The sequence below is a fragment of the Bombus vosnesenskii genome, unplaced genomic scaffold (genome assembly GCF_011952255.1).
Source record: "Bombus vosnesenskii isolate JDL3184/JDL3185 unplaced genomic scaffold, Bvos_JDL3184-5_v1.1 scf7180000013334, whole genome shotgun sequence".
Classification (NCBI taxonomy): Eukaryota; Metazoa; Arthropoda; class Insecta; order Hymenoptera; family Apidae; genus Bombus; species Bombus vosnesenskii.
In genome coordinates, this window is record NW_022882972.1 from 926,542 (window position 1) to 940,896 (window position 14,355).

At 29.6% G+C, this 14,355-nt stretch overlaps 3 protein-coding genes across 13 annotated transcripts; 2 read left to right on the top strand and 1 right to left on the bottom strand.

The window, feature by feature from the left end:
* Positions 1–46: 46 nt before the first annotated feature.
* Positions 47–3,828, top strand: LOC117235877 (tektin-1). Of its 5 annotated transcripts, none has more exons than XM_033498323.1 (8): positions 47–152; positions 600–709; positions 881–1,096; positions 1,340–1,630; positions 1,735–2,007; positions 2,097–2,319; positions 2,859–3,077; positions 3,160–3,828. In XM_033498323.1, exons 3-8 carry the CDS (start codon positions 1,011–1,013, stop codon positions 3,295–3,297), a joined length of 1,230 nt encoding a protein of 409 aa, XP_033354214.1. In that variant the 5' UTR covers positions 47–152; positions 600–709; positions 881–1,010; the 3' UTR covers positions 3,298–3,828. The 5 variants fall into 5 exon arrangements, with proteins under 5 accessions (XP_033354214.1, XP_033354216.1, XP_033354219.1 ...); XM_033498325.1 differs by having other exon boundaries at positions 600–674; XM_033498324.1 differs by having other exon boundaries at positions 87–132.
* Positions 3,829–4,102: 274 nt separating this feature from the next.
* On the top strand, positions 4,103–7,932 carry LOC117235876 (F-box only protein 21-like). 3 transcript variants are annotated; one of them, XM_033498321.1, is made up of 10 exons: positions 4,107–4,423; positions 4,483–4,554; positions 4,923–5,195; positions 5,266–5,701; positions 5,790–5,920; positions 6,229–6,379; positions 6,464–6,673; positions 6,736–6,831; positions 6,917–7,145; positions 7,224–7,932. In XM_033498321.1, exons 3-10 carry the CDS (start codon positions 4,975–4,977, stop codon positions 7,412–7,414), a joined length of 1,665 nt encoding a protein of 554 aa, XP_033354212.1. In that variant the 5' UTR covers positions 4,107–4,423; positions 4,483–4,554; positions 4,923–4,974; the 3' UTR covers positions 7,415–7,932. The 3 variants fall into 3 exon arrangements, with proteins under 3 accessions (XP_033354211.1, XP_033354213.1, XP_033354212.1); XM_033498320.1 differs by having other exon boundaries at positions 4,103–4,554; XM_033498322.1 differs by lacking the exon at positions 4,483–4,554 and having other exon boundaries at positions 4,106–4,423.
* Positions 7,933–8,045: 113 nt separating this feature from the next.
* LOC117235874 (E3 ubiquitin-protein ligase TRIM37-like) lies at positions 8,046–13,938 on the bottom strand. 5 transcript variants are annotated; one of them, XR_004493743.1, is made up of 17 exons: positions 13,557–13,932; positions 12,961–13,226; positions 12,657–12,867; positions 12,266–12,582; positions 11,970–12,179; positions 11,734–11,913; positions 11,549–11,663; positions 11,290–11,480; positions 10,858–11,200; positions 10,653–10,767; positions 10,000–10,102; positions 9,462–9,922; positions 9,148–9,340; positions 8,894–9,069; positions 8,753–8,825; positions 8,467–8,649; positions 8,046–8,291 (listed from the first exon to the last, which is right to left on the bottom strand). XR_004493743.1 is itself a non-coding variant. In XM_033498313.1 (17 exons), the coding sequence occupies exons 2-17, from the start codon at positions 13,623–13,625 to the stop codon at positions 8,625–8,627; spliced, it is 3,048 nt and encodes a 1,015-aa protein (XP_033354204.1). In that variant the 5' UTR covers positions 13,626–13,733; positions 13,817–13,938; the 3' UTR covers positions 8,520–8,624. The 5 variants fall into 5 exon arrangements, 4 of the variants coding, with proteins under 4 accessions (XP_033354204.1, XP_033354205.1, XP_033354206.1 ...); XM_033498313.1 differs by lacking the exon at positions 8,046–8,291 and having other exon boundaries at positions 8,520–8,649; positions 13,557–13,733; positions 13,817–13,938; XM_033498314.1 differs by lacking the exon at positions 8,046–8,291 and having other exon boundaries at positions 8,520–8,649; positions 13,557–13,678; positions 13,817–13,926.
* Between the last annotated feature and the right edge of the window lie 417 nt (positions 13,939–14,355).

A 14,355-nucleotide genomic window follows, 5' to 3' on the forward strand; every position in this document is an offset into this window, starting at 1 on the left:
CGCGGCAAATCAAAAAATAAGGCAAAAACATCGACACTCTCTGTGACTATAGAGTTCAGTTAGATGAGAAACGCAGTTACCACGTTGCATTTCCACCCTTGAATTCTATGGCTGGATTCATAAACGAAAACTGTGAGTCCATTTGATATAAGGTGAAGTAACTAAGAAGGCAAATAACATCACTTTTTGCCATTAAAGATACATATAATACAGACTCATACATATATGTATGTACATATTTACATATGCGAATTGATACTTTTATGGAAACAACTAATGAATTGGAATAAAGAGTTGTATTACCTTCAAAATATTCGAATAACTATTTTACTTTGAATATTTTGTACATGTATGTGTATATATATACAATTACAATATACAATTACATACATACATATATACAATATACAATAATTATGTGCATGTACATAAATTTAAATATTCCCAGCATATAATTTATATGAGTTATATTTAAATTATCTTTTAGTAAATAATTATCTTCAGTGGATAATAAATTATTACTAATAAAAATGAAAATCATGATTAGAATAAATAGAAACACTATATATACATTTTTTTAATTAATTGAAATTTTACAGATTTCTCCGTTTCACCGTTAGATATCCATAGCTTTCAATTCTTAACGATCCCTACCGTATCAACTGTGAGACAGAGTAAATTTATTGTGATACCTTAAGAGTCAATATATGTGAGCGCTAGGCTTATATTTAAATCATTTGCTCTTTTTTTAATTTCTTTATAAATAATCTATTTAATGATTAATATAGAGTATATGATTTATTTCGCTACAGGCAATGTCTTATGCTTAGTATATAATTTCCTCATTGCGAATGAATTAAAATAAACCATTTCTTAATAGGTTAAATGTTTCCATGGAAACCATCCTTGCGCTGATTCATCCATATATAGATCAAACCTGTGAACCCGCCTCTTTAAAAGAGCGTTGATCCTTCAGAAGCACAACAGTATTTTCAAAATTGGAAAATACAATGCCGAACAAACAACCGCCTGAAATAGCTCCACCGCCTCCATTGAAATTTAGTTTGCATCAATGGCATCTAAATAATCGCCACAGGTACGAGTATTTAATTTCAATTCTATAAACAAGAAGTTATATGCTTTATATTTATATAATACTCCAAAATACTAACTATTTGAAATTAAAAAACATTATATAATTAATAAATTATTAATAAAAGAATTATATAATTATATTATTATAATTATAGAATTACAGAATTTTAGAATTATAGAATTTAAATTATAGAATTAAGAATATTTACATAAATATAGAAATTATCTATAAAATTACGATTAGGTATCGATGTTCTGAAGCACAGCAGGAACTAGCAGATCGGCTACTTAACGAATCTCAGCGTGTTTGCGAATTAAGCTCCGAGAAAGTACGAAACAATAAAGAAGAAACAGATCACAGGCTGAAAGAAAAAATCGAGGACATCGAGTTTCGTAAAAGAGAACTGCTGCGTATAAGGAAGGAAGTTCTCCTTGAAATCGATGCTTTGTCAATATACAAGGAGCGTATCATGGATGCTCTGTCATCTGTGAGGAAAAACGCTTTTGTCATTTGCGAAAAATGCCTCATTTTTAGGTTCGATATACAAAACTAAAAAGAAAACTGTAACCATTTCATATAGGTTTAACTTTTTATAAAAATAGGATATCTGTTAAATTGTACTATTATTTCAATTATAGAGAGCATAGATTAGGAATTGATTTAGTTCACGACGATATAGAAAAAGAATTATTAAAAGAATGTGAAGTGATCAAAGGCGTCGAAAGTTTATTAGTTCGGACTCTGGAACAAACGCAGGAACAAATACGTCGTCTTAAAGCGACGCTTTATTACATGGATCACGAGCTCGAGGATAAAGAAAATAATTTGCGCATTGATAAGCACAACTTGACTTTGAAGGAGACCAATTTAAATTTAAGTATTTATCATGGTACATCGCGACTTGATCCATCGCAAGTATCACTTTAGCTCTCTTATTTTTCCTTATTTCAGTGTTTTCTTAAGTTTACCTAACTTTTAACATTTATTTTTATATATTAAGAACGATAGAGTTGAACGAATGGGAAATGCAGACTAATAACAATATCGTTAGCGCTTCGAAAGAGGTAAATAGCGCTAGACCATTGCGCTGTTATATCGATACAATTATAAAGCAAGTGATCAATGATCTAAATGATCAGAAAAATGCTACTGATGAGGCTTTTAGGCGGCGCATCGAAGAAACGAAAGAAGCGAAAATAAAATTAGAATTACAACACGCTGAGGTACATGGAAACAATCATTAATGTTTAATTAGAGATTCTTAAAATTTCTGCCACTATGTAGCATGTCCTAAGGTTTAAAGCCAAACTTTGTTAGTGTATAGGTATAATCAAGCAACAAATGTTATATAAATATATGCCATTTAAAGTTTATTAAAAAGTTATAATAAAAATAAAAAAACAGTAACAGACTTGTGGTTACTATATTATAAGACAGAAATACGTTAAAGAATCAATATATGTAATCATTAGCTATCAATATTCCATTTCAACAAACAAAATTTATAAAAAGTTCGATATAATATCTTAGAAAGCTCATTTCCATTTTGATGAACTATGCTTACACAACACTTTTTACTTGATTATGCTCATAGAATACACTCCATTTTTAGTTTAACCATTGGACCACGAAATATCTTGACATGCATTTGTATGTAAGCATCATATAATTTGCTAATTATGCATGAATATTCATTGCATTTTCTAGTTTAAATATGAATCATTGAATAAAAACGTTACATGTATGTATGTACACGAAACAGATCATGCGACAAGCAGCGGAAATGAAGGATAATATTACACGCATTGAGAAATCAATCGCGGAGAAGGAAAGTTTTTTAGCTTTGGCGCATACGAGACTCGGTAATCGTTGTCAAAGGCCAGGATTAGAACTTACACGAGATCTAGTGGAAATTAATCTTGTAAAGGAAGTATATGATTTACGTGAGATTGTGTCGAAACTACAAGCAACTATATTCGAGGTTTATAGTTCATACGTTTTATAGTTTATCATTCTGTTGTTTAATCAGCTTATTATAAATGATAATACAATTATTGTTTCAGTCTCAGGCATCGTTGCGTTATTTACTCAAAACACAAATTCAAATTGAGGAAGATATCAATGTTAAAATAAACACGTTAAAAATCGATGAGGTCGACTGCATGACTCTTCGTCAAAGCATGGATTATCACACATATTAAATTAATTCGAGCATCGACTGAATCCATAAAAATGTTTATGTAATAAAATGCAAAAAAAGAAGTGGCGGTATTTATTATAAATAGACTGCAGGTTTTTATGTATTTATAGAAAATTTAAGAACGAGATAATACACTGAATGCGAATAATATGCAAAAACATATAAAACTATCAAGTACAAACATAAATCAAATAATTTTCTACATAAATTCCATTTTTTCAAACTTTCTTCATAAAAATATGAATTTGGATAAATATTCGCAGTCTATTTATAAAGTTGAAGCAATCACTTATTTAAAAAACTCGTTATTTCTTAGAAAACTCGAATTCTATTTAATAAGTCTTCGTACATAGAAAGTTCTCTTATGTGTCACAATATATACTACTTTTAGAATTTAATTGTATTTGAGATTGTGTAGTGCTGATTTTCGGTAAATAAGTAAAAATGCATGCATCAGTATGTGTTGATGATTCCCCTGCATACAAGCGCGGTGCGGGTAAGATATGAAGGCTGCATGGAGGGTTAAAAAAAAGACGTACATATGTGAGAATAAAAGATATACATACATCTGTTACTAGAAAACTGTTGATATTCATACAATTTTTACGAATATAACTAAAGAAGTGGAATCTAAATATTTTACACTAGATATTTTATATATTTCTGCATACTATGTTATAAATTTTTACATATATAAATTTCTCATTAATATTCGCAGTTTGTTTATTAGTTTATAAACCGTGTATTTTAATACAGAGCTACTATTGGAAGTTCTTGTATTAGTTTAGAAAAGAATGTTGTTCCTATTGGTTAATACTCGTGACTCGTGCAATACTGACTGGCCGACTATTGCCATTACCGCGGTGGTAGTATTTTATCTGTAAGCAGCGGTATTAGTAAGAATTTTCCTCCTTGTCCACGTTTCTTTATGAAGGTGTCAATTTGAGTGTTCTCGAGTGTAGAAAACTTCTGTCGTTAAGCTAATGTAATGGCAGACATATATTGGGAATGTGTTTCGTTCAATTTGTTGATGATATTTTACGTATAGGAGATTTAGTTTAATCACACGTTAGAAAAGGAAATTATAAGAAATGTCAAGTGACGCAATAATCATATTACCTGGGGAGGTAATTGTGCACATTTTGGAAGATGAACGACTTAGCTTTTCAGATATCGTTCATTTCAGTTTGAGCTGCAGGAGTTTGTACAAAATTGTCAATGAAAATAATAAACTTTGGAAGACAAAATTTTTTCAAAGGTATATCGCTATTTTTCAAAGTTATTATTGTTCAAATAAAAATTGAGTGAATTACACACGTCCTTTGTGTCCTTTGAACGATTATGACTTTACTTATTTTGAATAGATCAAATAAATTATTTTTGTACTAGCAAACCAGAAACGCAAATTATTATTTAAAAGTTCGAGATATAAATTCTTATTTATGTACTATTTATAAGTATAGATTGTAAACACTATAAATACAGAATGTCCCAGTTAGAAATATTTTCTTTGATTGTTACAAGATAAAATCTTTTCTGAACATAATTTAAACAACTTTTCAACTGATCTTATTTAAAACATTCGATATTATTTTTATTATCAATAATATTATTTTTTAATAACAGATGGCCACATTTGAGAGAAATATATCAAACAAATAATGAGTTGGATCATCGAATGATAAATTGGAAGGAGGAAATAAAGAGTAGCTTGAGTAGTAGAATAAAATTGCTTTCTCTTTTATCTTCTATGTCCAGTAAACATTATAGAATGCAAGAATTATCTAATTCGGAATTTAAAGAGTTTGATCCTTTATTTTGTCCAGAAGAAGGTGCTCATCCTTTAGCTTATTATTTTCTGGTAGATGAACTTATTAACTTAATCAAACATCCCGCTATGTAAGTATATGAATATAAGGTATTTTTGTCTTAGAATTCTGGGTAATGATGTTATTATAAACTTTTTCAGAGTCAGCAATTTAACACATAGGTATTATGCTCTTAAAATTGTTCGATATTTGAAACAAACCCATTTGAAGGATGAATGGAAAAAATTTCTATCTTTACCACCAAAACAACAGACCTTAGAACGTGGTGCAACTATTGTGGCACAATGGAGTCAACCAGAAAGACATGTGTCATATATTGCAATATCATCAACATTAGATACTATTGCAGAACAAACTAAAGAGCTGCTCAGAGAACAATATCCAAATCATACTATATTTTCAATTCCAACTGAAAGATTTAACTTTTGGAAAAATAATATTATTGGTGACAACCAGTGGGATGTTACAGAAACGAGACAACTAACAGATGCATTATGCGAAGTATTATTTAAAAGGTTAGGATTCTATGGAAACAGTGAAATGTATTATTCATCGGAAAATTCATTCATAGATCGTGTAAGTTATGAATATTATAAAAAGTAGAAAAGGTAACATGTAACTTCATATTATAAAATAAATGTAATATTTACAACTTTTCATCTAGGTTTTGGAACGTAGACGGGGAATTCCTATAACTTTAGCAATAGTATTTGAAAGTGTTGCTCGAAGACTTGGCATACACTGTGAACCTGTTAGTTTCCCATCTCATTTTTTGCTACGTTGGAAAGAAACATAGTAAGTTTACAAATAATATGGGTACAATTAATATAATTATACATATTTCAGAACTCGTATAGGGTTAAGTTGAGTTAAGTTAATTTATATTAAGTTTTATGTTTTAGTTGTAATAGTTTATATGTTAGAAATAAGACTTATATATATCTACACACATACAGTGGTATATAGATGAAGAATAAACAAATAAAATAATAATATATATTTCAGATTTATATGAATCTGATAATCTTAATGCAATAAGCATTTGATTTTTTATTTTATCTATACTATATTTTTTTTAGATATTATTACATGTTTTATTTTAGTGGACCACAATTTAAGGATACGGAAAATTTTTATATTGATGTTTTCAATGGTGGTCAATTTCTAACTAAGAGGAATTGTCCTCGAATTGGTGGTGTTTCAAGATGTCCAGTAGAAAAATATAATATTCACGAGGCGGCAACTCCTATAGAGGTTTATACATTTTCTTTGACCTGAAAATTTTTTCTTTCTGTTGTTCTTTGAATATTTAATATGTACAGTAATACTTCTTAACAGGTAGTAACAAGAATGGCAAATAATTTGGAAATAGCTGCTAGGCAACATACTCATATAAACGGTAGAATTGCAAGGTTACGTTCTGCTCTTGAACTCCAATACATGATACAACCCAATGACGCAAATACGATTTTACAACTAGGTCGAATATATATCTCACAATTCATGGACTTAAGTGAATTAGTGAAGAAATTAGAAAATATACCAGAGGTATTTTATGAAATTAATATCTGTTACGAAAAATTAGTTTTCATTTACATAAGAAATTTTAGGATTTAGAGTTAATATCAAGAGGACAGGCAAATCTAATATTACAGACGTTTAATGTCCATATTTTCCAATCATATCAGAAGCAGTTAGAATCTAAAGTAAGATCATCAATAATATATGTCAAGATTTTCAAATAATATCAGCTTATTACAAAAATGTATAAGTTGCATGTATTTTATTCAGGAAGAAGTAGAGCCAAAAAGAAGAGATCCAAACGTAAAATATGCGATAGGGTTGATAATGAAACATAAAATACATGGATACATGTGTGTAATAACAGGATGGGACACCTGTTGTACAGCGACTACAGAATGGATGAATGAAATGAACATAGGTGGATTAGTGGATGGTCCAGGTCAACCATTTTATAACATATTTGTTGATGATGGGTCATGCCATTATGTGGCACAAGGTAATATATTACTTATTATTCACTTATAAAGAAAAAAAACAGAATATGTTTAAATAATACATATGAATTTATTATTAGAAAATTTAGAGTTGGCTTCTAATCCAGGATGGATACATCATCACGCAATTGGCAGGTACTTTTATAAATTCAGTGGTGCTCATTATATACCAAATGAAGAGAAAGCAAGAGAATATCCAGAAGATGAAACAATTTGCAATGAATTACTTGTTACATACATGCAAAATGGAATGATATACAATACCACTTAACAATCTATTTTCCTTAGCTCTAATACAAGATAACAGTAAGATAAAACAAATATCTTTTTCTTATTGCATATTCCACATATAATATTAAAAAAGGTAATATTTTCATAAAAAAATTTTAATAAAAAACAATCATTTTTATTTGCTGTATGGTCCATTATTGAGTTTCTTTACTTTAAATAACTTTTGACATGCCTAAATAATTTTGGATAAGTCTCGTAAATAGACGAAAATAAAGAACAATACATATAAAAGATTTTGTAAAGCATACAAAATATTTGTACACACTATTGTATATCTTAATCACTGTTTTATGTATACTATTAACAGCTTAGATAAAGTAATAATGTATAAGCATCCTGAAAACATTAAGCTACTTCTAACTCTCGACCCCATTCATATGTGATATAGATGTGTACGAATGTATTTGTTATATGTGATGAGTAAGAAGTGGTTTGTGTTTTAATGACATTTTATTATGTAAATGTAATAAACGCCAAAGCTTGAACTGCAAACAGTAATTAACTTATACTTTTTACACATAAGTCTCTAACGTGTCGACACAATAAGACTCCTTTTTTACGTACTTATAGTAAGATTTAAGTACATAATAGGTAGAATAATAATGGATATATAATTAGTTATATTCTTTATTTTATTCCACTGTCATGGGCTGTGCTCGCTTTATGTATAATCACAAGCAATCACATAAAAATAATATAAAATTTGTTCTCATAATACTTGTAACACCATAACCATCTGCAGAGATAAACGTATTGAGTATTTTGACTATACAATATATTAATATTGGAGCCTAAGTTTACTTAGATTTGGATATATTTTATATACATAGCATATTTTTTTATATATACCTTCTAAACTGAAAAAAATGGGTTTTGTATTACTAATGTTCGACTACGGTTTAAAGAAGTTGTTTTACAGCAAATACTGAATCACTCTTATATAATCGTGAATATACATGCAATATCTTATACTTTTTAATAGTATTTGGCACCTGCTGCAAAATATTGATTTTAATAAAGTATTTCACTTACCACATCAAAATATTGAAATATCAGGTCTCCAAATCTTACTGTTCTTACTATCGTTCTATTACTTTTAATAATATTAGTTAACATAACGTTTAGATAAATAAAAAAAATCACAGAACATTTGTAATGTTAGGTGTCACAGATGCAATTCAAAGCGAATTTCACGAGTTAGTTTCTTCTAACGATCTGTAACAATAATAATATCATTTTATGTTTTTAAATATACTATATTTATAAAATTAAGAAGTATAAGTAATATTTTATTAACAAAATAGTAAATTGTATTTACTTCTCCGCGGTACATTTATTGGAAGAATCATTAGAAGATGCTGGCATGGTAGTCTCTAAAACATTCTTCTGACCTGAAGTAAAATCATCTTAATGATTTAATATTCATTTAATATTATTATATATAAATGATTATACTAACCGTGTTTGTGTTGATACAGCGCTGGTGCCCAGCTGTAATTGTTGGGACTCGGTATAGAATCTGTTACTGCATTGCTTGTGGACGATAATGGAACATCATGTCCTAATGAAAGTGCAGTAGATTTGATAGTGGTAGTGACACAACCATTAGATTTTCCTTCTAACGGAATATTTTTCCTATTAATAGTTTTAAGGTATTAAAAAATGCAATTTTGTTAAATATCATCTTTTAAAATAATTAGAAATGATAGATACCTTAATTTATTGAAACAACTGGCAGTGTCCTTTTGAAACATCGAAGACAATTGAATGGTCTCCAGCAATTGTTCGAATTCAAATATTTTGTTATTTCCATTATTTATAATATTAACGTTAGCAGACGATGACGGTGAAGATTGTCGTCGCGATAATAAATGCTTCGACATAATTTTATTGCTATCCAATAATACTGAAACAGTATGTATTTCAAATGATTATATATGTATATATAAATAAAGACATAAATTGTGTATAAATGTATAACATATTTTACTATATGTATAACATATTGTATAACATAGTTTACTTACCATTTGGCACTATCAAATCAGATCTGGATGTTTCTACCTCGTGATTAATTTTATTAGCGACAGATATATTTGGAAGTTCTTTTTCACAGTCTATTGAATTTGAGCGAGTTGCAGGTTCAGATCTTGTCTGACTTCCGCAAGCAATTAATCCGGAAACTTCTTGCTGACAGATATTAGATAATTGACTTAATTTTGGTCTACCACTGCACATCATTTGTGGCTGGCATAGATGCGAGGAACACGTGGAACGTTTGTCAGTAAATTGATCATTAGACGTTGAGTCATGTTCTGGTTGTAAAGGATTGGAATTATGGTGTTGTAAAGCTGCTAAAGACGTTCTTGAATCACAGTTATCATCTACATGTTGATTAAAGCATAGTGAACTCCAAGCAGAATTTCGATCTTGTATTTTGAATAGCTGCAACATAATCTCATCTTCCAAACTATCATTCCCGCCTAATCTGTAATGGCAAATTAAACTGTTAAAAATTATTTTGTAAAGCATAATTATAGCTATACTTGAACTTCAATAACATACCTCCGAATATCTCCTGTACCCTCTCGATTACTCTGCTGCTTTGTACGTTGCTTATTCTGAATCCACGGTGTCAATGATTCTGCAACTTCTACGTCGTTTTCTCCTGCAAACATAATCATATTAAAAATATCTTTTTATTAATAAATATACTGAGAGAAGCATATACAACTATGTATCGCAATTGATAGAAGTTATAAAGCAAAATCCATTAGATTTATAAATAAATTAAGATCAAGTTTCTGTAACTTGAACTAACATAATACGTATACAGGAATATTTATTTTTTGTTATAGAATCAAACATAAAGGGACGGAGAATAATTAAAAAAGAAAAAGACGGAGAATTTCCTATGCAACTGCTTGAAAGTGATTGGGAGTATGGGGAGTAGGATTCTCTTTCACAAAATCTTCGTCTGGTTTCTCATTTGTGGGTTTTTCATTTTCGACACCTTTATCTAACTTGCTTTCCCATTGTCTGTGTCTCTGCATATCATCTACAGAACCTCTGTTTGAACTTGTACCTAGTTCAGTACATTAGTACATTATATTGCAATGTTATATGATGTAAAATAATATAAGAAATCAAGCTTGCTTGAATAATCTGATATTACAAATTATGGATATCACGTTTAGTAGAATGGTATCAATGTATACCTGACATTGTTTCATCATCTACATCATTCTCGTCATTAGAATTGTCATCCAGAAGAGTTAGATGTGGTTCATTATGTTCGCATTCATCCAAATATATATCATGTTCACTTAATTCCTATATATAAATATTAATAGTCAATTTAAATAGTATATAAATTCAATATAAATTAAATTATTCAAAAATTTGTTAATTTCAATATCTTACTCCACTATCACTACTACTGCTACTAGACAGGAGATTTAGTTGTTGTTGATTAAGCACTGTCGGCGAAGAATATGAAGGAGGTGGAGAGTGAGTACTCGTAGCTGGACAATCTCCTACAGAACTATCGTTTGTACTATGCATACCAGGCGGTTCAGCTTCAACAACGCTTAAGTTATTTATTCTGTGTTGTTTTAAGCTTGTTTTGGACGAAATAGAAGATAACGTTGAAGAGGAACCAAGAGCACGCATATTTGAAGGTTCTCCCAATTCACACAAGGGCAATAATTGATCTGATAAAATACCACTGTTACCTCCACCAGGCAGAACGTTTTGTACTGATCTACTATATAAACAACATAAAATTGTTCAGGTCTTAAAACATTGTTTCTCACAACTTTGAAGATGTCAATTAGAAGGAAGATATTAATTTACCTTGTAGATGTGCCATTTTGATATGTTTCAGCTGAACGTGTAGAATTGGAATTAAGTAATGGATCACCAACAGCTTGTGACTGTTGCTGCATCATTATAGATGTCACATTTGATGTTGACCCACACAATGTTGCTCCACTAGGTACTCTGGTTGCAGCCATAGCATTTCGCGATATTTCAATTGCTAATCTCTACAAACAAGTGTATGTGATGAGGTATGTACAAATATACAATTGAATATTTCAAAGCTGCATAGTACCTCTTTCAATTCATTAATTTGAGTGGCATATTGATTCTGGACTGTAAGTAATTGACTGATATACCATTGTTGATCTCTGCAACGCTGATAGAATGTTGGTGGACGTACTTGAAACCTGTTATTGATTTTCATGTTATAATTACACAGTATTGTGACAAAGAAGAAATATCACATATTTAACTTACCGTAATATAAGAGTATCCAATTCAGTATTTAAATAACCCTCGGTTGCAAGTAAATCTAATCTGAAAAATCTATTGTAGCCCCAGCATTCACCGATTTCGAAATCAGAAGCAAATTCTCGAACGATGTTCTTACTTGTATCTCGAGATCCTTGATGAATCATTTCAACTCGATATTCATACCTGGAAAAATAATTTTTGACTAAAACGTAATTAAAAATAAAATTATCTTTACGTACTTCGATGTTTCCGGTAAACCTGCGCTTAGTTCTAGAAAAACAGATAAATAATTTCCGCGTACAACACCATTTCCATCAGGATATACTTTTAACCTCCAGCATAATCCATTCACGTGTAAGGGCGCAGAATATACTGGATCTGCTTTTAACTGCAATTGTGTAAAATTTTGCATTGCAAATGTAGCACTATCATATCCCGGAACGATTTCGCTAAAATAGTAAACTATTATTAAACATTGATATTTTCTTGACATTGGTCTTACATTACATAGAAGCATAAAGAATAAATATGAAACCTATGAAAATCAGCTGGAACAGGAGCAGTAACAAAACTTGTCATCGGTTTCTTTCGTACTTGATGTATCATCCGCGAAAGATCTGTACTTTTAATTATAAGTTCGGAACGAGTACAAGTGTGCAATTGATGTTCTACTTCTTGCAATAACGCCTCTAGCTGTTCTGTTTCTAATGTCAAAGAATTCTTTTGACCCATTAATGTTAACAATTTAGCTTTTAACTGAGAATCTAAACGTGCTATCATCAATTCAACCGCATTTCTAATTTCTCTAACTCTTTCATCTTTTGCAGCTCTTACAGATTCAACATTTCGTTCCTAGTAAAACATTAAATATAAAATAACACTTTGATTTTATAATATTCAATATACTGGATGAAATTTACACATACCACTTCTTGAACAAGACTTATTAACTCCATCAATCTTCTCTTTAATTGACCTACTTCTGCCTTTATTTGTGTAACATGTTGATCATAAACTTCTTCTAATGGCTTGAAAGTATGTCCTGAATGGGTACCACCCCAAAGAGCACATTGATGACATATGCATCTACGACAAGTCCAGCAATAAACAGACAATTTTTCACGATGCACAGTACACCTGTTTAAAAAATACATAGTTATTACTATATAATAATATATAGTTATTAATTACTAAACTAACAAAGAACTATAAGCCTAAAATTACAAATACCTGTCTCTATTGGAATCATCATGCCTAGAGTTTGAAATACCAACAGCTTGAAGTGTATCAAGCTGCTGTGTTACTTCTTCAACCCATCTACAATTAACTAATTCGTGTAAAAGCAAGGAAGCTCTACAATGAGGACATTGTGAACGTTGTTCTGTCAACCACCTCCTGATACACGTATAACAACATAATTTACTGCAATGGGGACAAAGATGTGCATCTGTCAATTTTTCCATACAAATGAAACACCTGAAGACTTCTGCCAATGTCTAAAATATAAATTCAAATTTATAATTAGCACATATTGGATGCTGAACACTTACTATTAAAATTACATTACTATAATATGCATGTAATCTTTAATATAATATGTACATATATAGAATAATTACTATATATATAAGATTTTCAGATGTATAATAATGATTCTTTCTAAGTGTATGAATTGAAATATGAAATTTTATTGAATTAAAATTTTATTTCATTGTTTGTGTAATATTATTGGATGAAAGATTGAATAATAAAAATTATGGACTTATAGTGCATATTGTTAAAAGCAGTTATGAAAATTTGGAGTATTTCATTGCAAATTTACGAACCTCGACACTGTGGTCATCCGAGTTTTTCGAATTAATTGATGTTTCCCTACTAGCCATTCTATCAGTCATTTATTAATAAAAAATTAATTGAATGTTATTGATCGTTGCATGTATCGTCAGCTCTGAAAGTTAGGCACATTTCCGACATTTCATCTTTGCAAACTTATATTTGCTCAACTGTATAACCGATTTAACGAAACGTTATTTCCGTGAAATGTGTTCATTATTAATCATTATAACTTAATAATTATCAAACGTACACGAAATGCTTCTCCAGGTACTCTTAAAAATTTGACGAAAATTGTTGAATATTAAGTTGTTATGAATCGTAATTCGCCTTGAAGTAAAGTAATCTATAGCAAGCAGTGCAGGAAACATTTAATCCCGTTAATTTAATTTATTTTTAAATTCTTTAAAACGAGTATATGATATTTTATTCAATAGCTTTTTATAATTCGATTCTGTAAAATGATTATATAAAATAAAATACGAGCACGTAGAGAATTACATATATGTCTATTGTGTATAGTCCTTTTTTAAAAGTAAACTGTTCTTCAATTTAAATTTCAATATATTGTTAATATTAAGAGAAAAATAAAAAATTAAGATTTATAAAAAATAAAGACTATTCTTACCAATATTTATAGATATAATAATAAATATTGTTAATAATATGCTACAATTTTTAATGAGCATTAGGTAAAATGCACAGGGTGTTCTGCCTAAGTAGACTTTAAATACCATTTGTTCTTGATGAATCAAACAACTTTCAAGGAAAAACATTATTTATTTCAAGAAG